Source organism: Aquarana catesbeiana, linkage group LG01 (assembly GCF_042186555.1).
Source record: "Aquarana catesbeiana isolate 2022-GZ linkage group LG01, ASM4218655v1, whole genome shotgun sequence".
Classification (NCBI taxonomy): Eukaryota; Metazoa; Chordata; class Amphibia; order Anura; family Ranidae; genus Aquarana; species Aquarana catesbeiana.
In genome coordinates, this window is record NC_133324.1 from 57,946,385 (window position 1) to 57,971,632 (window position 25,248).

General features: G+C 43.7%; 1 protein-coding gene across 1 annotated transcript in view; it reads right to left on the reverse strand.

Moving 5' to 3' along the window:
* Positions 1-25,248, reverse strand: part of EPG5 (ectopic P-granules 5 autophagy tethering factor) — a 194,787-nt gene that overhangs the window by 26,442 nt on the left and 143,097 nt on the right. Inside the window, exons 31-38 of the mRNA XM_073629339.1 lie at positions 24,664-24,877; positions 18,940-19,100; positions 13,833-14,040; positions 12,132-12,207; positions 6,591-6,694; positions 6,295-6,470; positions 3,892-4,077; positions 1,089-1,298 (exon numbers count right to left, since the gene is read on the reverse strand). Coding sequence (XP_073485440.1) covers positions 1,089-1,298; positions 3,892-4,077; positions 6,295-6,470; positions 6,591-6,694; positions 12,132-12,207; positions 13,833-14,040; positions 18,940-19,100; positions 24,664-24,877 — 1,335 coding nt within the window. The remainder of the gene's footprint in view (positions 1-1,088; positions 1,299-3,891; positions 4,078-6,294; positions 6,471-6,590; positions 6,695-12,131; positions 12,208-13,832; positions 14,041-18,939; positions 19,101-24,663; positions 24,878-25,248) is intronic.

Genomic DNA, 25,248 nt, shown 5'->3' on the forward strand with positions numbered 1-25,248 from the left:
CATTAAAAGTTCCCACTACAGTTCTCAGATCAACAGATGACCTTGATCAAGAGCACCTAAGTTGACTGATCAGAACTCCCCCCAGCACTGCCACTCATCCCAACTCCCCAAACAAAGGAGTAAGAGAAGGAATAAAAATAGAGAATACATGGAAGGGAGAGGAAAAGAGGGGGAGGAACAAAGAAAAAGGGAGAGAAAGAATAAGAGAAAAAACAAGAAAGATGACCAGAGAGAGGGATGGGAGGGAAAAAAAAACAAGAAATTAGGATAGAGAGAGATAAAAGGGAAAGAAAGGAGAACAAAGAGGGAGTGGTACATCCTAAAATGTACCATAAGGGGTTTTAATACTGTACGAGCGGAAAGGACACAGGGAGCGCTAAATGTCTGTGGGTTAGGGGTGCAAATTACTTGTCTTGCCTTGGGTGCTGACAACACATGCTACGAAAATGTTACTGTTAGGGGTCCCCACAACTTGGGAAATTTTATCAAGGGGTCATGGCACTAAAAGGGTTGAGAACCACTGCTCTACATGATAGTAAGCTCTAAAAAAAAAAAAACAGGACCCTTGCACTTCCTGATCTATATTAATTAGTAAGCTCTAAGAAACAGGTACACTAAGATGTGATGAGTGATGAGCAGGACCCTTATATCTCTGTTTTAGATTGTCCAGGACCCTCATACATCATGTTCACTATTAGATTGTAAGGCGTAATGATTTGGAACCTCATACTTCCTGTTTCCTATTCAAGTAAACACTGTAATGAGGACCATCATACCTTCTGTTCTCTTAGATGCAAGTTTTAATAAGCAGGGCCCTCATATGTTCTGTTTTTTTTTAGATGGTTAGCTGTAATGAGCAGGACCCTCCATACCTTCTGTTCCCTGTTAGACTGCAAGCTAAAATCACCCTCATATCTTCTTTTACCTACAAACTGCAAGGTGTAATAAGCAGAACTCATGTTCACTATCAGTCTGTAAACCACAATTCGTAGGACCCTCATAACTCTTTTATATGGTAAACTGGAACATGATATTGGTGTGTGAATATCAGGAAACAACAACAATAGCACATGGCTGCTTGCACTCACGGAATAGATACTGCAGTCGGGAAAAGAGGTGAGCCCTGCGGAGACACGCAGCAGCTTTAAAAGGAGCTCATCTGCCAGATGGGAGCTCAGGATCACTGAAGGTGGGTAATGGCTGCTGAAATACCCAATGACGTTCTGGTAGGAGACGGCATCCACCAGGTGCCATGACAAAGTGCCGGCTTGCCCTAAGAGATTGATCAGTGAAGCCCCCTGTCCAAACAAAAGATGTTACAAGTAATTAACAGATAAACAAGAGAGGTTAGGAGCAAAACAGATTCGCAAGAAAAGCATAAAAATAAGTAAAACAGTCATTGCCTAAAAAACAAGAATAACTTCAAATGCAAACTGTGCTCAGTTATGTCTCTGCTTTAGAAAACTGCGCTACACACTACTTTCATTGAAAATGACCATTGAAAAGCTTTACATTGTTAAAAGGTATATGACATTTATAGCAATTGGATTTATATATTTCCAGCCAGTCGGGGAAGGAGGGATAATATCATGTTATCCAAGCAGATATCTGAAGGGAGATTTTTACACAGGGTTTGCACAGCTGCTATCTAGGGATTGCTAGAGAAGAGTAACAGGACAAACAGCAACAAAGAGCCTACAGCAGCCTCTATGCACAGGTACTGTTAGATGGGATAACATGGAAATGGCATGGTCACTTTAAATGCACATTATCTATAGAGGGAAGGTGGTGACCGAGAATAAAAAGATCTGGAATCCACTGCACCTCTTCAACCTTTATTGAATTCTCTTTAAAATCATCAAACAGTATGAGGTATGGCCCTCCCATTAGACAAGATCAGTTCCATTGCTATATAGATAGTGTATGCATAATATATATATATACATATATACACACACACACACACATATACACACACACATACACACATTATATATATATATATATATATATATAAACACACACATAGTGGTATGAGTCCTGGGGGTAGGAGGTTATGAGTAAGTGCCAACCAGGGTGGATAAAAATCAATGATTTTTATTAAAAAAAAAATTAATTTTTTAATAATTTTTTCTATTTAAATTAGATTTTTTTTTTATTTTTATCAAATTTATTTTAATAAAATGCTTTTGGAATAAAAATATTTTTAAAAAATAGTTTTCAATTTAAGATACCGTATATACTCGTGTATAAGTTGAGTTTTTCAGCACTTTTTTTGTGCTGAAAGTGCCCCCCTCGACTTATACTCGAGTCAAGCACTTTTCTGCAGCAAAAAATTTCATTTTCCAAACCGACAAATGTGGTGTGCAAACCCAGCGGTACCACAACATATCCAAAGATGGAGTTCCTAGCACTAAGTGGCCCCGAGATACGGGCCCCAAAGCCGGTTCGGAAAATGTCATTCTCTGCTGCAGAAAAGTGCTTGACATTTTCTGACCCACTTTGGGGCCCTGTATCTCAGGGCCACTGGGTGCTAGGAACCCCAAATTCGGTGTGCAAACCCAGTGGAACTGGTACCATAACATATCCAAAGATGGAGTTCCTAGCACCAAGTGGCCCCGAGATACAGGGCCCCAAAGCCGGTTTGGAAAATGTCATTCTCTGCTACAGAAAAGTTCTTGACATTTTCTGAACCGATTTTTGGGGCCCTGTATCTCGGGGCCACTTGGTGCCAAAAACCTCAGCTTTGGATATTTTATGGTGCTAGTTCCACTGGGTTTGCACACCAAATTTGGGGTTCTTAGCACTAAGTGGCCCCAAGATATGGGGCCCCAAATTCGGTCAACTGTGTCCATCTGCAGCAATGTCATTTCGGGACCCTTTGGGTTCCGGGCCCCCAAATTTTGGCTGCAGCTAGGGGGCATCTAGGAACCCTTAACTACCGAGTTTGAAGTTCGGGGGACCTATGGCTGCAAATGGGCACAGTGAGGCTGCAAATGGGCATTGTTGACCCTCTTTTCCACTTACAGTGGCTGTGCATTTCTCACCCTCATCTTATACTCGGGTCAATAAGTTTTTCCCATTTTTTTGTGGAAAATTAGGGCCTCGACTTATACTCGAGTATATACGGTACTTTAATAATTTAGTTTATTCAGCATAAAATGGAGCTTTGTTATGTAGCATGAGGCTGTATATTTTGCAATATTTACATTTTTGATAAACTCATTCATTGAATCCTTGATGCATTCACACAATTTCACAGTAACCGTGAAATTCAGGAATATTCCTTTATCCCATTATTTTGCAAATCTGTGTACACTACAAACTGTATGATTGAATCGGTTCTGATATCGCTGTTTTACTAACCTGACAGCTTATTATTCTTAATTAGGACATTTAATTTTGTTTGTAAATATTAAAGATTCTAACTACCAGCAAGAATAAGTCCTTAAATTTAAAGAGCACCTGTCATTTCAGACTCATCATGGCAGCGCCTGTTAGCATCCACTTACCTGCTGCCGCCACGTCCCTCACCTTGTTGTGTCACTGCCGCATCACCAGCCGTCCCATTAAAGTGAATGGGATTTCGGTGAGTAAACAGCGGGTCAGAGGAGGAGCCGCTGTGGGACATAGTAGGTGGTTAGTAGGTGGACCGCTTATTACTCACCTGGAGCGACTTTGCTTGTATAGGGATAGTGGGTGGTTAAAGTTGATTTTAACAAGTTTTAAATTAGCCATATATAATTTCAACAGCCAGTCATCAAAAAAGAAAAAAATATATCCATTTGACTGAGAATCTTTAAATTCTCATCAATGGCCGGGTTTCCATGGTTGGAAATACCATACTTATGATTGCAAAAAGAAGAGTCACAGACAAGTCATAATACTCACCGGTTCATCAATGAGCTTTTCCTCTTTGGTGAGGAAGACCATCATATAGAGGAGACAGACCAGCATCCGGTGCGTTTCCGGTCGAGGAACGGGACCCCAGGCGTCTGCTAGGACACTCACCCAGTTCACGTCGCACAGCACAGCTCCCAGGAAGAGGAAGCAACTTTTGGGACTACCTCGCTCCACCTAGGAGATGAGAACAAAAATGGGATAAGGATGCAGGAAGTCTGACAAACCAAATCAGAGCACTGGTTGGCATAATCAATTCCTATTGGTTTGGTGTGCTCCTATTACCCTGGGAGCAGGAAAAGGCAGGGTGGGAACAAACAAGGGGTAAGCGAACCCGGGGGGGGGGGTTGGGTGTTTACCATCACTAGACACTGGGAACATGGATATAATGACTACCACTACAGCCAGATAGCACCCGGCACTGTAAGCCAGGCTGTGTCCACCTTTACAGACGGGAAGTTAACATTGTTATACCCAGGAAGTGAACTAAACTGCAGCAAGCAATTGTCACCACAATATTCACAGAGATCTGCAGTTTCCCTCATCATCAGGGTTCTTTACTGTAAGAGCGGCAAGGATGTGGAATTCCCTTCCACAGGCGGTGGTCTCAGCGGGGAGCATTGATAGCTTCAAGAAACTATTAGATAAGCACCTGAATGACCGCAACATACAGGGATATAGAATGTAATACTGACATATAATCACACACATAGATTGGACTTGATGGACTTTTGTCTTTTTTCAACCTCACCTACTATGTAACTATGTATATCTGCCTGCACACTGGACAATAATTCAGCATCATCATAACACTGACTTCTTATAATAGCAAGGTGGTGACACAGGAAGCTGAAAGGTGGACATAGGAAATGATGGTGTCACCCTTCTGTCGGTGCAGTGTGGCAGAGGTGAACGCATCACAAACCTAAAAATATAAGTATTTCAAGTAAGTATTTAGAAGTTTGTCTTAAAATAATTGTAAAGGATTTATTTTATTTTTTTAAATAACAATCATCTCTATAATTGACCTGCTCTATGCAATGGAATTGCACAGAGTGGCCCTGAACCTTCTCGGATCCCCCCGCCAGCGCTCCCGGGTCCTCCTCTTTGTCCATTGCCCCCACAGGAAGCCCGCTTCCCATGGGGGCAATTTTCCATGCTTGCTCCCCAGCCCCGCTGCTGCATCCATTAACACAGACAGCAGGACTCGGGACCGCCCCCCGCCCCCCCCCCCGTCACTGGCTTTGATTGACAGCACTGGGAGCCAATGGCTCCAGGTTCCCCCAGCAAAGCCAGTGAGACCCTGTAGTGAGGGGAGAGAAGAGCTGCAGACGTGCACGGCGCTGGATCAAATGAGGTTCAGGTAAATATAAGAGGGGGTTAGGGGCCAAAATCGATGCCTAAACATTTTTTTACCTTAATGCAACGAATGCATTAACCACTTAAGGACCGCCCACCGCATATATAGTGCGGCAGGGCGGCCCTATTGTACGAAACGTCCTACATGTACGTCCTTTCGTGCTCGAGACACTGTGGCCGTACGCCCGCTGCCCAGGGGGGGAGCCGACGCGCAGGTCCAGCGGCCGCCATGTTGGCTGGCCACCCGCGATCACTCCACAGAACGGCGACCTGTCAATGTAAACAAAGCAGATCTCCGTTCTGTCAGGGAAGTACAGTGAGATCGTCTGTTCCTAGTGATTAGGAACAGCGATCTCTCTGTACTCCCAGTCAGTCCACCCCCCCCCCAGTTAGAAACACCTCCCTAGGACACACTTAACCTCTTGTTCACCCCTAGTGTTTACCCCTTGCTTGCCAGTGACATTTAAAACAGTATTCAGTGGATCAGTTTAGCTTTGATCACTGTAATAATGTCACTGGTCCCATGTCCATCGGAATGTTGCAGTCCCGCTAAAAATTTCTGATCGTCGCCATTACTAGTAAAAAATAATAATAAAAATGCCATAAATCTTTCCCCTATTTTGTAGACGATATAACTTTTGTGTAAACCAATCAATATACGCTTATTGTAATTTTTTTACCAAAAATATGTAGCTGAATACATATCAAAAAACTGCTGAATAAATTTTTTTTTTGGATATGTATTATAGCAGAAAGTAAAAAATATAGTCTTTTTTTGTTTATAGCGCAAAAGCACAAAAAATAAAAACTGCAGAGGTGATCAAATACCACCAAAAGTGGTGTTTGTTTGGGTACAACGTCGCACGACTGCGCAATTGTCAGTTAAATTGACGCAATGCCGTATCGCAAAAAAATGGCCTGGTCATTAAGGGGGTAAAACCTTCAGGGGCTTACGTGGTTAAGGTAAAAAAAAATGTTTAGGCTTTACAACCACTTTGAGTTCTGCTGTAAATGAAAACGCGCTTGTTGACTTACTTTGAAGAATTCCTCCATTAGCATCTGGTCGGGGTACATGTCCTTCCAGGGTAGCTTTATGTATTCTGTGTGGTAGGCAAATAGGATGTACTCTGGGCTCATGGGGGCGGTACAGGATTCACAATAGTGCATTAGGTGCAGCCACAGCGCCCCTCGCTGGCCGGGCAGCAGGTGATCTGCAAGAAGGTCACAGAAATGGTTATCAAACACACTGAAATCTGTGTGAATAAGGAGTGCAGCTGAACCACAGTAACAAAAGAGATGAGACGATGCAAGTACTTTAGTACTTTACTCACCCTGGAATTTCTGGTGTAGGGTGAGGATACAATCAGAAAACAGCTGGACCATCCCCATTGCAGTGGGGGTGTCATTCTCTAGCCAGGGGTAACAGCGCTGAGTGCTAAAAGGTAATAAGACAGATTGAAACAAGTCAAGGGATGTATTACTCTATATGTGCCTTAACGCTTTACAGGTCAGTACAGATAAAATAGCATTGATACAGTATAGATTGGCTTTTCCCAAGGTGTTTGGTGCTCACTTATCTTGATAACATTTCTATTCAACTTAGAATCTGCTGAGCGACCAATTAAACGTGTGAAAGAAACAAGATCAGAATGCTTAAAGTGGAAGTAAACCCTCCTATCGTTTTCAGCCAAGGAAGCTGCCATCTTGGCCTCTGTTTAATCTTCAACTGCCATGATGCTGCACATGTGATCAGTTATGACACCAGCCATTGGATGGCTTGACATTTTGCTTGAGAGCACAACCAATGTGCAGTTAGCATTCCCAGCATGCCGGGAATGTAATTGTTTTTTGAAAATGTTACATTGATGGGTTTACTCCCGCTTTAACCCCTTCACGCGTAAGGGTAAAACAAATGTTAATGCCCAAGCACAGTTTTGCAACTTTGACATGTGTTTATAAACCTGTACATATCATCACAGCTACTTTTGGGCTTTCTTTTGGTGGAAAATGGTAACGGATAACTCCTGATTTTTTATCATCAAAAGGAAACTGGCCCAAAATCATAAAATAAAAAATCATTTTTTTTGTAATTTAGCTGTATATTTCTTTCTATTATGATTTGCTATTATCAAAAGAACAATCCAAAATAAATTCTCCAGCTCCTGATTGCAGCAATACCACATACCGTATTTTTCGGACCATAAGACGCACTATGTTCCCCCCAAAAACATGGGGGAAAATGTCTTTGCGTCTTAAGGTGCGAATATACGACAGGCACTGCCCCCCCCCATGCTAGTCCCAGAAGACAGACATCCCAGGCCCCCTGCGAGCGCCGGGTGATCTCCCAGCTGGGCCTGACACCTGCTGAGAAGACAGAGCAGCCCGAGCAATGGAACAGGTCAGGCCGCATGTATGGCAAGGGTCAGGCCGCATGTATGGCAAGGGTCAGGCCGCATGTATGGCAAGGGTCAGGCCGCATGTATGGCAAGGGTCAGGCCGCATGTATGGCAAGGGTCAGGCCGCATGTATGGCAAGGGTCAGGCCGCATGTATGGCAAGGGTCAGGCCGCATGTATGGCAAGGGTCAGGCCGCATGTATGGCAAGGGTCAGGCCGCATGTATGGCAAGGGTCAGGCCGCATGTATGGCAAGGGTCAGGCCGCATGTATGGCAAGGGTCAGGCCGCATGTATGGCAAGGGTCAGGCTGCATTAATGGCAATGGTCAGGCTGCATTAATGGCAATGGTCAGGCTGCATTTCTTGGGCACTGGTAAATATTTTAGTACACCATTTGGTTCAGAATATTTTTTTTTCTTGTTTTCCTCCTCTAAAACCTAGGAGCGTCTTATGGTCAGGTGCCTCTTATTGAGCGAAAAATACGGTATGTCTATGTTAGTGGTTGTTTGTACCCGTAGTACAGCCCAGAAACAATAGTGTGCTTTTTTTTTTTTTTTTTCCTACCTAAAACAATGACACTAAATTAAAAACATTTTTTTTTTTTTTTTTTTTTTAATTCTACCCAAAATAGGATTACCATAACTTTTGACCCCCAACCTTGACCCTAACACTAATCCTGGAAGACCTTGATCTTGTGATTTTTTTTTCTCTCTTTATTCAATTTTTATTATTTAGGGTCCTTTCACAAGGGCTTTCCGATCAGCTCTGCCTGTCAGTTTTTCAGGTGGACCCAATCGGACCTTGCAGTCTCCTCTATGGATCGGCGGATGTCAGCGGACAGGCGTCTGCCGACACCCGCCGCTATCTGACTCAATCCTACGCATAAAGACCAGACGGATGGTGGTCCTATTTTCCACCCATTTAGCAGATCGGATCAGATGTAAAAGGACAGGCGGTCTGTTTCCATCCAATCTCCCTATAGAGGAGAGCGGGACGGTGCCCATGTCCGCTCTGCTCAGCGGAGCGATCCCCCCCGATGAGCAAGCGGAATCCACTGTATATAGGCGCCAATGTAAAAGGGGCCTAATTTTACATTTTTACATATATATTTATATTTTTTTAACACACTTTGGTTTGTTTACATTTTCCTCACATGCAGGGAGAGAAAGATGCAATGCAACGTCCTCTTCATTCAGAAGAGGAAGTAAACAAAGGGGCAGGCTCACAGTGACTGATCACTGTTATAGCCAATCAGAGGCGATTACAGCGATCAGGTGACCCGCAGCCCCAGGTCCCAGGTTCTGATTGTTAGTACGAGACCCAGGGCTCCCGCTGAGATCCTGTGTGTCGCTCTCCTAGCACAAAGGGAGATGTGCAAATATGCGGGCCCGTGGGAAAAAATGCCCACTTTTGTGAGGTCGCATACATGTGTAAAGGAAATTTGTAAGTTCTGTATATATTTGTATTCTATTTTGTATGTATTGTACACTGTCCTCACTGTGCACACGGCAATAATAATGTTTTCAGTAAATGTTTGCATTCTTTCGAGACCTGATTAGAATTAGCCTGCCTATGTTACGCCCCTTGTTACCATAAACATTCAATTGTAATATTAAAGCGGAGTTCCACACAAAAATGGAACTTCCACTTTTTTCGGAACCCTCCCCCCCTCCGGTGTCACATTTGGCACCTTTCAAGGGGGAGGGGGGTGTAGATACCTGTCTAAGACAGGTATTTGCACCCACTTCCGGCATAGACTCCCATGGGAGTCTATGCCTCTTCCTGTCCCTCCGCGCTGTCTCCTGGAAAACACACAGCTCCCAGGAGAGAGCGGGGACCAGTTAAGACTCGCAGCGCGACTCGCGCATGCGCAGTAGGGAACCGTGAAGCGAAGCTGCAGCGCTTCACTTCCTGATTCTCTCAGCTAGGATGGCGGCGGCAACGAGTGATCGGCGTCGGCTGCCGACATCGCTGGACCCTGGGACAGGTAAGTGGCCATTTATTAAAAGTCAGCAGCTGCAATATTTGTAGCTGCTGGCTTTTAATATTTTTTTTTTTTTTAGGTGGACTCCCTCTTTAATGTGATACCTACGTAATCATGTGTATAAAAACCTTCAATTGCATCATAATAAAGCAGAACAGTTATTTGGAAAGAAGCGTATCTTTGGTTTCTGTTCCCTACTGCAGTAGTTCTTATTCATTTGGAACCACTAATCAATATGAGGATAGGAGTTGCCGATCTATGAATTCCCATGTCACATGTGTGCAGTCAGCTGGGAGGGGTTAAAGGGTAACTCTACCTTTTGCACCATACTACACCTGTATTTAGGGTGACAGCGTGCCCAGGTTCTTCTTCCATGCAGTGCCTGTCATGTTTGAGGTTTCTGCCAGCCCAGCCGCATCCTTCATTCACAGAGATCTGTGAATGAATGAACTACAAGTCCTGTCCTACAAGTTCATCTGTGCACTGGCGTTCTCAGTGGAACATAAGACTGCAGTGCCCAGTGACACTTCCTCCAGCAATTTGAAAGCTCGTACCTGGGTACGGACAGAGATCTAAGGAAAGAGACAACAGGAGCCTTGCAGAACACCAACAATCCACTGATGTAATGCTTTGTAGGCTCCTATGGAAAAAAAATATACGGTATTTGCCAGAAAAAAAAAAAAAAAAAAATGCGCATCTAAGTAAATGTAATATTTTTTTCTAAAAGGTGGACTTAGCCTTAAAACTCAGCGGTCTCCCACATATTTTAGAAAAAGCATCTGGCCAATGAACAGCATTTCTTCCATGCAGAAATGGTCCAGTCTATGGCTCAGTGACACCCAGTTTTAGAACCACGTGAGGTCCAATGAACTGAACACATTGCTTACAGCTAATGCATACAAATATATATATATATATATATATATATATATATATTATGCAACATAATTCCTGTACCGTTGATCTTCTCTTGAGGTGCTTCATTTTTAATGACCCAACCTTCCCCCTTATTTACCAGTATCGTGGATGTAAAGACAGGAGGCAGATGCAAAGTTTTGACACCCAAGTGCACCAGATGCTTTTCAGTAAAAAAAAATAAATAAATACATTACAGCAAAGAGTAGATTGTCAATTTCCTTTAATTAAAATGATGAGGGGTTTACTGTATTTTGTAGGAGCCTCCGCCAGCTTTTTTGTAAGAACCTCTGCCTCACTGCAAACATCTGATTTAAAGAAACATACACAATATTGTCAAAAGTATTGGGACACCTGCCTTTACACGCACATGAACTTTAATGGCATCCCAGTCTTAGTCCGTAGGGTTCAATATTGAGTTGGCCACACCCTTTACAGCTATAAAACAGCTTCAACTCTCCTGGGAAGGCTGTCCACAAGGTTTAGGAATGTGTCTATGGGAATGTTTGACCAGGTCTTCCAGAGTTGCATTTGTGACATCAGGCACTGATGTCAGACGAGAAGGACTGGCTTGCAGTCTCCGCTCTAACTCATCCCAAAGGTGTTCTATCGGGTTGAGGTCAGGACTCTGCGCAGGCCAGTCAAGTTCCTCCACCCCAAACTCGCTCATCCATGCCTTTATGGACCTTGCTTTGTACACTGGTCCAAATCATTTGGTGTAGGGGGGATCATGGTTTGGGGTTGTTTTCCAGGGGTTGGGCTTGGCCCCTTAGTTCCAGTGAAGGGAACTCTTAGGCCCCTTTCACACTGGTTCGCTTTAAAACTGCCAGTAAAAACGCTGAGTGCTTTTGGTGTGGTTTTTAAAAGGACACGTGACTCACAAACTGCACCAAAAATGCTGTGGGGCATTTTTGAGGCGCTTTTGAACAATTTTTGAGGCACTTTTCAGGCACTTCAATGGAGAGGGGTGTTTTTGGGGCACAATTTTTAGCTTCCCAAAGATGCTGCATGCAGGATTTTTCTCACCGCACTGCCAGCGCCTCCGCCCAAGTGTGAAAGCATTCTTTGAATTTATTTTTTTTAGCTTTTTTTTTAATGCAAAAGTGCTTTCAAAATTCCTCAATGTGAAAGGGCCCTTAAAGCATCAGCATACCAAGACATTTTGGACAATTTCATGCTCCCAACTTGGTGGGAACATTTTGATGCCCCAAGCTGCTTGGTGTGGGTGCATTCGGCAGGAGGGAGGGGCCTGGGGTGCCCCAGAAGAGAAGAATCCAGGATGCTCTGTGCAAAACCATTACACAGAGCAGGTGAGTATAACATGTTTGTTGTTTAAAAAAAAACAAAACATATCACTGTAAATTCATTTGCGCAGCACAGACCAATTCAAAGTCCTTTCGAGACTTTTTGGTCTAAAGCCTGTCCCTCATGTCTAAAGACAGACATATTTAGGTTTATTCATGTGGAACCAGTGTGTTTTTGGATCGTTGAAAGAGACCAGAACAACCAGTGAAGGACGAACAAAAACAGAGATAATGTACAAAAAAAAAAAACAACAGCAGCCAAAAGGAGACATACCTGTTCTCTATTGAATCCAAAACCATCAGCCAGGGCTTGAAAAGCTCCGTAAGCACTGAATGCAGCGATTTCAGCCCTGGAAGCAATAAGACTGTGAATATAGCGCATGGTATGATAGTTTGTTTTTTTTTTTCTATACAAAAACTGTTTAAGACCAGATTTTTAGATTTTGTTAAAACCATTAATGCATACCTCCCAACTATCTGAAATGAGAATGAGGAACACCTATTAGCAAAAGTATGTAGGCATAGGACACACCCCCTGCCCCCCCCCCTTAAAGGAGAATTGTACAAAAAAAATGATTGGTTAAACCCACAAGTGCTTTTTACCACTACTATTCCTTTATATTGGCTTTTAGTATTTACAAATGCAGTGATTTAGAGATTGGATGAAAGGTTTAGCACTGGGAAACACTTTTTGATAGATAAATAGTACATTTTATATACAACTATATAGATCAGACCAAAATGAGGGACAATGAGGAGGAAAGAGGGACAGAGGGACTTTGTTCCAAATCAGGGACAGTTGGGAGCTACAGTGCCTTGCAAAAGTATTCACCCCCCCCCCCTGGCTTTTTACCTATTTTGTTACATTATAGACTTTAGTTCAATTTTTTTTAATCTGAATTATATGTGATGGATCAGAACACAATAGTCTGGTGAAGTAAAATTAGAAAATATATACATAAAACTATTTTTCAGAAATAAAATAATGACAATTGCCATGTGCGAATGTATTCACCCCCTTTGTTATGAAGCCCATAAAAAGCTCTGGTGCAACCAATTACCTTCAGAAGTCACATAATTAGTGAAATGATGTCCACCTGTGTGCAATCTAAGTGTCACATGATCTGTCATTACATATACACATCTTTCTGAAAGGCCCCAGAGGCTGCAACACCTAAGCAAGAGGCACCACTAACCAAACACTGCCATGAAGACCAAGGAACTCTCCAAACAAGTAAGCGACAACGTTGTTGAGAAGTACAAGTCTGGGTTATGCCGCGTACACATGAGCGGACTTTTCGACCAGACTGGTCTGATGGACCGAATCCGGCGGACAATCCGACCGTGTGTGGGCTTCCGATGGACCCTTTCGGTCGAAAATCCGATGGACTTGTTTCAAATCTTCCCGCCGGAACTCCGCCGGACCCAATATGACACAAGGACAGCTACAGCACCTGCCTGCGAGAATGTTTCCAGCGCAATCCTATAGCAGCGTTGGTTCTCGTCGACAGGGTACTATACATCTTGCGCTCGCTGCAATAGGAAAAACACATTTTCCTATTGCAGCGAGAGGGAGGCGACAATGTCCCTTAGGTCTGATATGGATTTTAAGGGGAACCCCCTACGCTGAAAAATTTGACTTCTGAAGGTAATTGGTTGCACCAGAGCTTTTTATGGGCTTCATAATAAAGGGGGTGAATACATATGCACATGCCAATTATCAGTTTTTTTTTTTTTTGAAAAATAGTTTTATGTATATATTTTTCTAATTTTACTTCACAAACTTAGACTATTGTGCTCTGATCCATCACATATAAGTCAGATAAAAAAATTGAACTAAAGGCTGTAATGTAACAAAATAAGTAAAAAGCCATGGGGGGGGGGGGGTGAATACTTCTGCAAGGCACTGTATATCACAGCATAGTGTAGGATAAAGCCAAATAATATCTGCGATACTAATGAAATGGGTCATTACCTGTCTGCACAGTGTGGCTTCCCATGGGCTCCAATTTGATGCTGAGGACCTCGTAGTCAATTAGACTTTTCACCAGATATTCTAGGAAGATCTTCACTTCTGACATGTACAGACTCCACTTGGACAGTAAGCCGAAGCTCTGAAAGTCCGACTTGGACAAACGCAGTTTGTAGAAGAAGTCTGAAAGCCATTTGATAGTCTCCAGGACCTGCGAATTGAATGTCCATAAACAATCCATAAGCTATATTAGTAAATACAGCAATCAGAAATATGTTGAAGACCAATTTCAGGCATTTTTAAAAATGTTATTTAAATTTCTAGATTGACTGGAGAAGGAAAAGAACCGCAATCATGTTTTCACTGCGGTCTGTGACTCCGTTGGGGAGTTCTTCCCTTAGAGTCAGTTCACACCATATGCAATCCAGTGCATTTTTTTTTTTTTGCGTCTAAAAAGCATGGAAAGTAGGTTATATGGTTTCCAATGGCATTGTTCACACCAGTGCATAAAAAATAATCAATGGTGAGGATCTTGTCGAGTACCTGGGCTATGTCTCCACATGGCTCAGGTACATCGACGACATCAATGTACCTGAAACTTCAAAACAGGCTGCTTGAACGAGGCTACAGCCGTTGCTGCTTGCGCAAAGCCTATAATAGAAAGGTCCAACAACCACGGGAAGATCTCTTATTTAAACACAAATCAGAGGGCGACAAGGATATTGATTCTATGCACATAGTTATGCGTTTTACTCAACAAATCAGAGAAATCATTCAGAAACACTGGTTCATACTTACAGATGATTATAAAGTTCAACAATTTCTACCTGAGACTCCCTCAATTACCTTTAGACAAGTTTCTTCTCGAAAAGATAAAGCAAATCAAAAGCAAGTATCAGAAAAAAAAGCCCAACATAAAACACTGCTCCCTTTATGGCTCCTACCCATGTGGGCATTGTGCCTATTGCCCTCTAATCAGAAAAGAAAAAAACCTTTCCTCTCCCAAATGGCCAAATCTTTAATCCCAAACATTTTGCCAACTGTCAAACAAATGGAGTTGTTCATATGATGGTATGTGATTGTGGGGCCTTCTATATAGGCAAAACCAAGCAGAAATTCTGGTGTAGAATTTTCGAAACATGTCTATAGTATGGAAATTGGGAAAAGATACCTTCCCCTAGGCAGACATGTAGTCCTACAGTACAACTATAGGATGCCCAAAGTTTTTTTCACCGTCCCCGATCAAATTCATATACCAGATCGAGGCGGTGATTGTAACAAAACACTACTCCAACACAAACAAAGATGGATATTTGGACTCCAGGCTACCGTTTTTCCAGGCCTAAACGAGTCCATTTCTCATGCACCCTTTCTTAACTACTTCCGGACAGACCACTGTCTTTATACGTCGGTACTTTGAAGAGGAATATCGTTGTTATGGCAGCAGCTATTCGCCGCAAGATCACTTTTATTGGTGGTGGGAGAGGTCCCCCCCCCGCGCGCCACGCTGCGGTGCCCCCTGCCGCTTACCAGAGCCGTCCAGATCCATTCCCTAGCCTGACATGGAGATGAGTGAGGGGAAGATGGCCCCCACCCATCTCCATATCATTGCAGGGCGGAAGCGAAGCCCATAGAAAAAAAGAGTGTAAAAATAAAAAATAAAAGGTAAATTAAATAAGAAAAAAAAAATGCACCCCATCCCAACAAGCTCGCGTGCAGAAGCGAATGCATACATGAGTAGCACCCGCATATGAAAACGACACATGTGAGGTATCGCCGCGATCTGTAGAGCGAGAGCAATAATTCTAGCCCTGGACCTTCTCTGTAACTCAAAACATGCAAACTGTAGAATTTTTTAAACATCGCCTATAGAGATTTTTAAAGGTAAAAGTTTGCCGCCATTCCACGAGCGGGCGCAATTATGAAGCGTGACATGTTGGGTATCAATTTACTCGGTGTAACATTATCTTTCACAATGTAAAAAAATTGGGCTAACGTTACTTTTGTCTTATTTTTTAATTCAAAAAAGTGTATTTTTTCCCCAAAAAGTGCGCTTGTAAGACCGATGCACAAATACGGTGTGACAGAAAGTATTGCAACGGCTGCCATTTTATTCTCTAGGGTGTTAGAAAAAAAAAAGTATAATGTTTGGGGGTTCTAAGTAATTTTCTAGCAAAAAAAACAGTTTTGAACTTGTAAACAACAAATCTCAGAAAGAGGCTCGGTCCTTAAGTGGTTAAAGGTTTTGCATCAGGAAAACTAGCTAGGTCCTTAGGGAGGATCAATGTTGAATTAAAATAAACTATCAATGTCCAGTCCAGAAAAATTGTTCTTGGACTGTATAGATATGTATATAAACAGTTTTCCCCCCTAGAACCCCCTTTTCTCACTATCTTGGGAAGATACACCTCATGTATTGCTCATTAGAACGTCTATATAAATATTTAATATGAAGAAAAAGGAATATGAATAAACTAACAATATAAGATTGAAATACCAATTAAAATGCTTTTGTATAACTGCCATACATTTTGTTTGTTTTTCAACAGATTCCTGTGACAGGCCGTGCTGCTCCTCCTTTGGGTCTCTCTTTTGGGGGATGTGCCTCCTTCTCCGCTCGGCTTCCTGGCACGGTGGGGGGTACGTGACTCTTCACGATTCTCCCCATAGCATCCCCGCAGTTGTGCTTTTGGCCACTGGGGTGGCGGTGTCCCTTGATTGCAGTTAGATGTGTTTGTGACGTCATGCGCGGCAAGGGGTCATGCATTTGTGGCGAAGACGCCGGCGGATGCCGGAGCCTTTGGCCTCCCGGAATGCCTAGGGGGCCACGTCGATGCCGCCAGTGGCGGCGGGGACCATCATGGTGGGGATGGGAGGAAAAGGGGGGGGGGGACCACACCTGCGACGCTCCAATCAGTATGAATTTGATTGTATTTAAGAGCCACTCCCCTCCAGTGGATCTTGGGGTGATCCCTGGAGGACCAATAATGCTCATATCATGAGACGAAGGCAGAACAGTAAGCGTCTCTTTTGGGACACACTGGCTGGATGGATACCCCATTAATTATCATTTACATTCTTGCACTAATTTTTTCATAAAGATTGGCTTTCCAACACCCAATCTTGAATTTTGCATACGAGCGCATATATCCTTGCCAAGTTTGGCATCTTTCACTACGTCCCTAACACTGAAAGGTAAAACATAAAAAACATGGGTTTTACTTCCTCTTTTATTTCCCTGTAAAGGTAAAGCATAATGGGCTACTATGCATTGCCTAAATTACAAATTGCAGGTGCCCCCCCCCCCCCCTTCTTGGGGTCAAAGTACGTGGCTCCTTGCAAGCCCTGTGGATTGGGGGCTCACCTGGGGGGGACACTGAGGAGGCACGCGGAGGTCCAGGATCACTTGACTGCAGCAGTTTTCAAATCTCTGGTTACGCAAGGTCCATTATTTGAAGGGTAAATATATCATCGCAGATAAGAAGCAATGTATGGTTTATATATGATAGTATGCATGAAGTCATTTTCTACTCTTACTGTAATGTTGCCAAAATGTAAAGTATAAACGGTAAAAACTTTTTTGATGCATTTTCTAGAATACTAAACCCCCCCGAAGAAGACCGATGTAGGGGTCGAAATGCACTGGGGTATTCTTATGCATCCTATGGTGTAACGTAATTTGTAACACATTGTTACTATGATGTATAAAGTCACCATCAATTTTGGTTACCCTGTTTTTTATGTCATCAACCACAGCTCATATTTTAAACTCTGTATATTTGAAATTTTTCATTGAATAAAATAATCAGTTTTTGACAAATATACATTTCGTTTACTTTGCTGCTAAAAAACCCAGTGGAGAACCTTTCCATGTTTTTAGGATAAATGGAGGTTTCCACGACTGCAGAAGACAGGAATCTGCAAGTAGATCACAGGCATGTGTGCTTTGTGCCATGTTGCAGTACCCCATAACAGCCACTAGATGACATGAGTATACCCCTAGAGAGAGCATGTGCAACTATAAAGGGGGATAGCAGCAATGAAGCAAGTTGGCTCTTTGCAGTTGATGATTTATTGTACTTAAAGTGGAGTTCCACTCAAAAGTGAAACTTCCGCTTATCCATCTCCTCATCCCCTCTGGTGCCACATTTGGCACCTTTCAGGGGGAGGGGGGAACGGATACCTGTTTTTGACAGGTACCGTTCCCCATTTTGGGGAGACTCACGTTTCGTCAGATTAGGCGACCTGTCAGATTTTGTAACGGAAGTGATGTTCCGTCACGGCCATCTTGGTACACCCCGCACTCGGCCGCAGTAACGATACAGTGAGAAGGCGGCAAGCGGACATCTTGTTACACCCACCAGAGATTTGCATTGCACATTTATTTTTAACAGTAAACTGAGCATATACCATATATTGAAATACAGGATTTTGAAATCCGTCTCGCTGTTTTGATGTTGAATTATAAAAGGAGCGGTGTTCTGTCAGATTAGCAATCCTGTGAGATCAGCAGGCTTTCCGCTGCTTATAAGATTCAACATCAAAACAGTGTCACTGAAAATCCTGTATGTTACGATATAAGCTCAGTTTACTGGTAAAAATAAGTGTGAAATGCAAGACTGCGGTGGGTGTAACAAGATGTCCGCTTGGCGACTTCAGACTGTAGGCTTAGTGTGGCTGAGTGCGGAGTGTACCAAGATGGCGGTGACAGAACGTAACTTCCGTTACCAGATTTGATGGGTCGTCAATTCTGACAGAACTCTGGTCCCCGGGCCGATCTCGCAGGAAATTCGGCCCCATCCTTCTTCCTCGGCCGCCGGACCAATTAGCATGCGCTGTAGGGAACCGGCTGTGAAGCCGAAAGGCCGGGTGCCCTTACCAGGAATGGTTGCGGCTGCACCGACAGCCGAACCAAAGATCAGCCGGGGTGCCGACATTCTGGGAACCCTGGACAGGTAAGTGCCCTAATATTAAAAGTCAGCAGCTACAGTATTTGTAGCTGCTGACTTTTAATTTTTTTCACCCAGGCTGGACCTCCTCTTTAAGTACCATATGACTATATCTTGCAAAAAAGGGATTATAGACTTGCAGCTCCAAGGAATATCATTACCTGCTCAGCCGATAACATTGTTTTATTGCTGCAGTTTGGAAACATGAGAGGGTCTTTGTTATCCGATTTCACGTTGTTCGGGGGGACTCTGGGGCTGTAGCATCCAATAGCTTTCAATGATGTTCTCCAACACTCCGGGCTCAGAAGCTGTTCAGAGGAACCTGTGTGCCACACAGCAAAACACACTTCACAAAAATGATTTGCAAGACAATCGATTTAATTTAAAATCCACTGTAAGATTCCTACTAAACCAACCCCCCCCCCCCCCCCCCACAACCCCACAACCCCGTTCAAAGGTGTAATTTTACAACTTATAATAATCAGTCCCATCAACACTCAGAAAGGGGGGGGGACAAGAAGAAGATTTTGGCATCAAAAATTCTGTGCTGGTATCTTTTGGTGTAGGGGAGCTGGTCTTCAGCATAAGCGGTTTATTCAGATGGGTGCCAAGACCCATTCTCCGTGGGGTGGGTTAGTATTAGGTATGGTTAGTGTAGGGTAAGCTCTGGGGTACGGCATCCCTCTGTGTACCGAAAACTACCAGTATTCTGAAAGCTAATGGATCATGGCGGCAGAGCTTCCTGTAATAAAGACCGGTCACTACTTCTCGCTCTCTTTGTGCTGGGCGACTGGTCTGGTCTCCGCCCCCCTCCTGTAGTTTTCTGCAGGCAGCATGTAGTGGGTGGAGCCTGCTTCTCTGCTCACGTTATGTGCCGTCCATTGATGAGGTCACTGTCAAATTTATATGGCAATAGTATCTGGGTTTGGCGCACACGACACATCTATTTAAAAGTGGCTCTTCGCCCTCCCAGGGTATGTTGCCTCCCATCCACCCCTCCGCTGCAGAAATCAGGCACTTGTCCTTTATTTCGTTTTTTTTTTTTTTTTAACCATCTCAATACAGTGCACTTTCACCCCCTTCCTGCCCAGGCCATTTTTCAGCTTTCAGCGCTGTCGCACTTTGAATGACAATTGCGCGGTCATGCAACACTGTACCCAAATGAAATTTTTCTTATTTTTTCCCCACAAATAGAGCTTTCTTTTGGTGGTATTTGATCACCTCTGCGGTTTTTATTTTTTGCGCTATAAACAAAAGAAGAGTGACAAGTTTGAAAAAAACGCAATATTTTTTACTTTTTTCTATAAATATATATTTTTTTTTTAAACACATTTTTTCCTCAGTTTAGGCCGATACGTATTCGTCTACATATTTCTGATTAAAAAAAAAAAAAATCACAAGCAGCGTATATTGATTGGTTTGCACAAAAGTTATAGCGCCTACAAAATAGGGGATAGATTTATAGCATATTAATTATTTTTTTTTTTTTTTTTTACTAGTAATGGCGGCGATCTGCGATTTTTATTGTGACTGCGATATTGCGGCGGACACGTCAGACACTTCTGACACTATTTTGGGACCATTCAGATTTATACAGCGATCCGTGCTAAAAAAATGCACTGATTACTGTATAAATGTGACTGGCAGGGAAGGGGTTAACACTAGGGGGTGAACGAGGGGTAATCATGTTGCTAGGGAGTGTTTTTAACTGAAGGGGGAGGGGACTCACAAGGGGAGGACGACCGATCGGTGTTGCTCTATACTGGGAACACAGATCGGTCTCCTCTCCTCTGACAGGACATGGATCTGTGTGTTTACACACACAGATCCACGGTCCTGCCGTTTTACCGGGCAATTGCGGGTGCCCGGCGGACATCGCGGCCGCTGGGCACGCGCATTGGGTGCCCAGTGACACGGCGGGCGCGCGCGCCCCCTGGTGGGCTGGGAAGGCGAGGGCGTTATATGACGTCCTCCAAGAACGAGAGCTGCGCCGCCTGGCTGTCAAATGACAGCTGGCGGGCGGCAAGCGTTAAACAAAGCACTGGCCCACCCATCCGCCCCTCGCCCCCTCCCCACCCCACGTGTCATTCGCCTAGGCGAAAGAAATGCACTTTGCTTGTTCCGGATCCTGGGATATATACAGTGCACCCGGAAAGTATTCACAGCGCTTCACATTTTTGTTACGTCACAGCCTTATTCCAAAATGGACTAAATTCATTATTTTCCTCAACATTCTACAAACAATACTTTATAATGACAACATGAAAGAAGTTTGGTTGAAATCTTTGCAAATTTATTAAAAATGGCCTTTGCCATGACACTCAAAATTGAGCTCAGGTCCATCCTGTTTCCACTGATCATCCTTGAGATGTTTCTACAACTCATTTAGAGTCCACCTGTGGTAATTTCAGTTGATTGGACATGATTTGGAAAGGCACACACCTGTCTATATAAGGTCCAACAGTTAACAGTGCATGTCAGAGCACAAACCAAGCCATGAAGTCCAAAGAATTGTCTGTAGACCTCCGAGACAGGATTGTATGGAGGCACAGATCTGGGGAAGAGTACAGAAACATTTCTGCAGCATTGAAGGTCCCAATGAGCACACTGACCTCTATCATCCGTAAAAAGAAGAAGTTTGGAAGCACCAGGACTCTTCCTATGACTCTCCCGCCCGGCCAAACTGAGCTATCAGGGGAGAAGGGTCTTAGTCAGGGAGGTGACCAAGAACCTGATGGTCACTCTGACAGAGCTCCAGCATTTTTCTGTGGAGAGAGGAGAACCTTCCAGAAGAACAACCATCTCTGCAGCACTCCACCAATCAGGCCTCTATGGTGAAGTGGCCAGAAGGAAGCCACTCCTCAGTAAAAGGCGCATGACAGCCTGCCTGGGGTTTTGAAATCCAAGAGGGATTTCTGTAAAAGGTGAACTTACCCTTTAAAGTTTTTGTAACCAGAGTTTAGCTTTAACTTCAATCTAAATCAATACTGAGTGTTAGACACCCTAGTAAATTCTCATTAGTGCTATTGTAGCATTGTCTCATGCTGCTTGCAATTTATAGGGGAAAGGTAAAGAAAGGAGAGCAGAGCAGGAAGGGGTACTACGGAAAAAAGGACAGAAGGTAAGGGATGAGGGGAGAAGAAAATAGAAAGAGGAAGGATAAGGCAAGTGGAAAAGAAAGGAAAGCAATATAAAAGTGGGGGTTAACCACTTCACGCAAATCACTGTACCCGTACGTCGGTATTCTGACCCTAAATACCGTTGTTATGGCAGCAGCTAGCTGCCATAACCCTGGTATTTTCAGAAACGGCGTGCGTTTCTCTTTATGATAAAAGTGGTCTCTGCAGCTGATTCGCCGTGAGATTACTTTTATCGGTGGCGGGAGAGGTGCCCACCCCCCTCCCGCCGCTCTGCGGTCCTATCCGCTGCTTACCGGAGCCGTCGGTAGCGGCGTAGACGATCGCGTCCGCTCCCCTCACTGCCTGGATGCAGAGTGAGGGAAAGATGGCCCCCGCTCAGCTCCATAGCATTGGAGGGCAGAAGCGACGTCAAAACGTCACTTCTGCCCAATGCTCTTAAAGGGGAATTTTTTTTTTTTTTTAAAATAACATTACATTTCATTTTATTTTATTTTTTTATTGCATTTTAGTGTAAATTTGAGATCTGAGGTCTTTTTGACCCCAGATCTCATATTTAAGAGGTCCTGTAATACATTCCTTGTAATAGGAATAAAAGTCACCCAAATTTTTTAAAAAAAAAAGAACAGTGTAAAAATAAAAAATAACAACAGGTAAAATAAATAAGAAAATGCCCTGACCTGCCGAGCCCGTGTGCAGAAGCGAACGCATACGTAAGTCACCCCACATAAGAAAACAGTGTTCAAACCACACATGCGAGGTATAACCACGATCGTTAGAGCGAGAGCAATAATTTTATATCTATACCTCCTCTATAAGAGCCCTTTCACACTGAAAGCGCCTGGATGTTGGCGGCAGCAAAGCGCCAATATTTTTATCGGCACTTTACCGCTGTTTTAGCGGCGCTGTTCTGCGGCTAGCAGGGCAGCTGAAAAAGGGTTACAATCACCCACAAAACGGCGCTCCAGCGGCGCTGCCCATTGATTTTCACCGCGCCTACAGCACTGCAAAGAACCTGCTGGCAGGACTTTTTGTGTAACGCCCTGCCAGTGCAGCGCCCCAGTGTGAAAGCACTGGGATTGCAGCTGAGGCTTTTTTCAGGCGCTTTACAGGCAATATTTTTAGCGCTAAAGTGCCTGAAAAAATGCCTCCAGTGGGAAAGGGGTCTTGTCTTACTCACAACTGGTAACCTGTAGAAATTTTTAAATGTCGCCAATGGAGATTTTAAAGTGCTATAGTTTTTCGCCATTTCAGAAGCGGGAGCAATTTTGAAGCGTAACATTATCTTTCACAATATAGAAAAAAATTGGGCTAACTTTACTGTTGTCTTATTTAACAAAAAAAAGTGTATATTTTCCAAAAAAAATTGCAGTGGAAGACAAAAAAAAAAAAAATTGCGCTTGTAAGACCACTGTGCAAATACGGTGTGACATAAAGTATTGCAATGACCGCCATTTTATTCTCCAGGTCAGGGGTCTCAAACGGGCGGTCCTCCAGCTGTTGCGAAACTACAAGTTCCATCAGGCATTGCAAGGCTGACAGTTACAAGCATGACTCCCACAGGCAGAGGCATGATGGGAATTGTAATTCTGCAACAGCTGGAGGGCCAACCGTTTGAGACCTCCTGCTCTAGGGTGTCTGAGAAAAAAAAAAAGTATATATGCGTGTGTGTGTGTGTGTGTGTGTTTGGGGGTTCTAAGTAATTTTCTACCAAAAAAAAAAAAGAATAGATTTTAACTTGTACACAACAAGTGTCAAAAAGAGAAAAAGAGGCTCGGGCTGAAGTGGTTAAAGAAGACAAAAGGAAAGACAAATGGAGGGTTGTGATAGGACTGGAGAGGAGGAGGAAAGGGAGTGATAGCAGTGTGAAGGGCAGGAAAGAGAGGAGAATATAAAAAGGGAAAAGTAGAGAAGGGAAGAACAAAAGAAGAGAACGGACGGAAAAGAGTAATGTCGCGTACGCACGATCGGTTTTCTCGTCGCAAAAAGATATGACGGCTTTTCCGTCGGGATTCCGCTCAAGTTCGCCTTGCATACACACGGTCACACAAAAGTTCGCTGAAATTACGACCGTCAAGAACGCGGTGGCGTACAACACTACGACGAGCCGAAAAAATGAAGTTCAGTGCTTCCGAGCATGCGTCGGATTGTTTCCGAGCATGCGTAGGGATTTTGCACGTCGGAATTGCTACAGACGATCGCATTTTCAGATAGGAAATTTTCCCGACCGAAAAAATTGAGAGCATGCTCTCAAACTTTTGCTCCAGCAAAAGAGCGATTGAGCATACACACGGTCGCATTTTCCGACGAAAAACGCTCATCGGTCTTTTGTGGGCTGAAATTCCGATCGTGTGTACGCGGCATTAAGGAAGAAATAGAAGCAAAGACAGGGAAGGACCAAGACAAAGGGGAATGATTGCACATTATGGATACATGTATATGAATATCAGAAGGGTATCTGTGTAATTCGATGTCCAGATCAGACACGTGGTCCTTAGAATAATAGCTGCTATGAGCATCAGCTACAATCAGATTTCAGGTACAGTGGTCCTATTGCAGGTAAGGAAACAAAACCAAACCTCTCAATGTTCAATGGTTCCTGTTCCTGTCTTTTGCTTTTCTTCCAAGCACAGTATGAGCCCCAGAGAGGCAGTAAACATAACAATGATGCATGGCTCATTCCCAATATAAAGACCGTGCGACTTTCCGTCAAGCAGGGGGGACCCCCCATCCAGGCAGGACACTTACTCTGCATGAGGAGCCGCAGGCAATCGCTGTAGTGGTCCGGGAACTGATAGCGGAGGATGGAACTCCAGTGTTTGCAGAAAATATTAAAGGGCATCAGCAGCTCTTCCTCGGGTTCCAAGCCGCACAGCGTCAGGGCCAGGTGCACAGACTCCAGCAGCTTGCTGCGTTCAGACATGGAAGGTTTTGCAGAGTTCAGCCAATGGTTCAGATCAAACTACAACAATAAGAGGATTAAAGATCTTCAATTCCAGATAAAAGGCATGAAATGAGAATGCAAACAAGACCAACACATAATAAAATATAGTGGGAATACAATTAACCGGCAAAGTACAACAACTGTAGACAAAAGTTAAGCGAAGTATGGACTTTTTCTTTTTAGAATCATACTTACCTAGGTGGATGTAGCATCGGTCCAATGCTGCATCTGTCCCCCGACGGCTCTAACAATGAGAACCGAGCGATCAAACACCGCCGATTGCTCGTTTTCTCCCTGAGCAGAGAGCTGGTGACTGTCAGTCACCGATGTGTGCTCTGCCCCCTGCTCACTCACTGGAGCGCTTGGCTGTGGAGGGGGCAGCAGCGGCC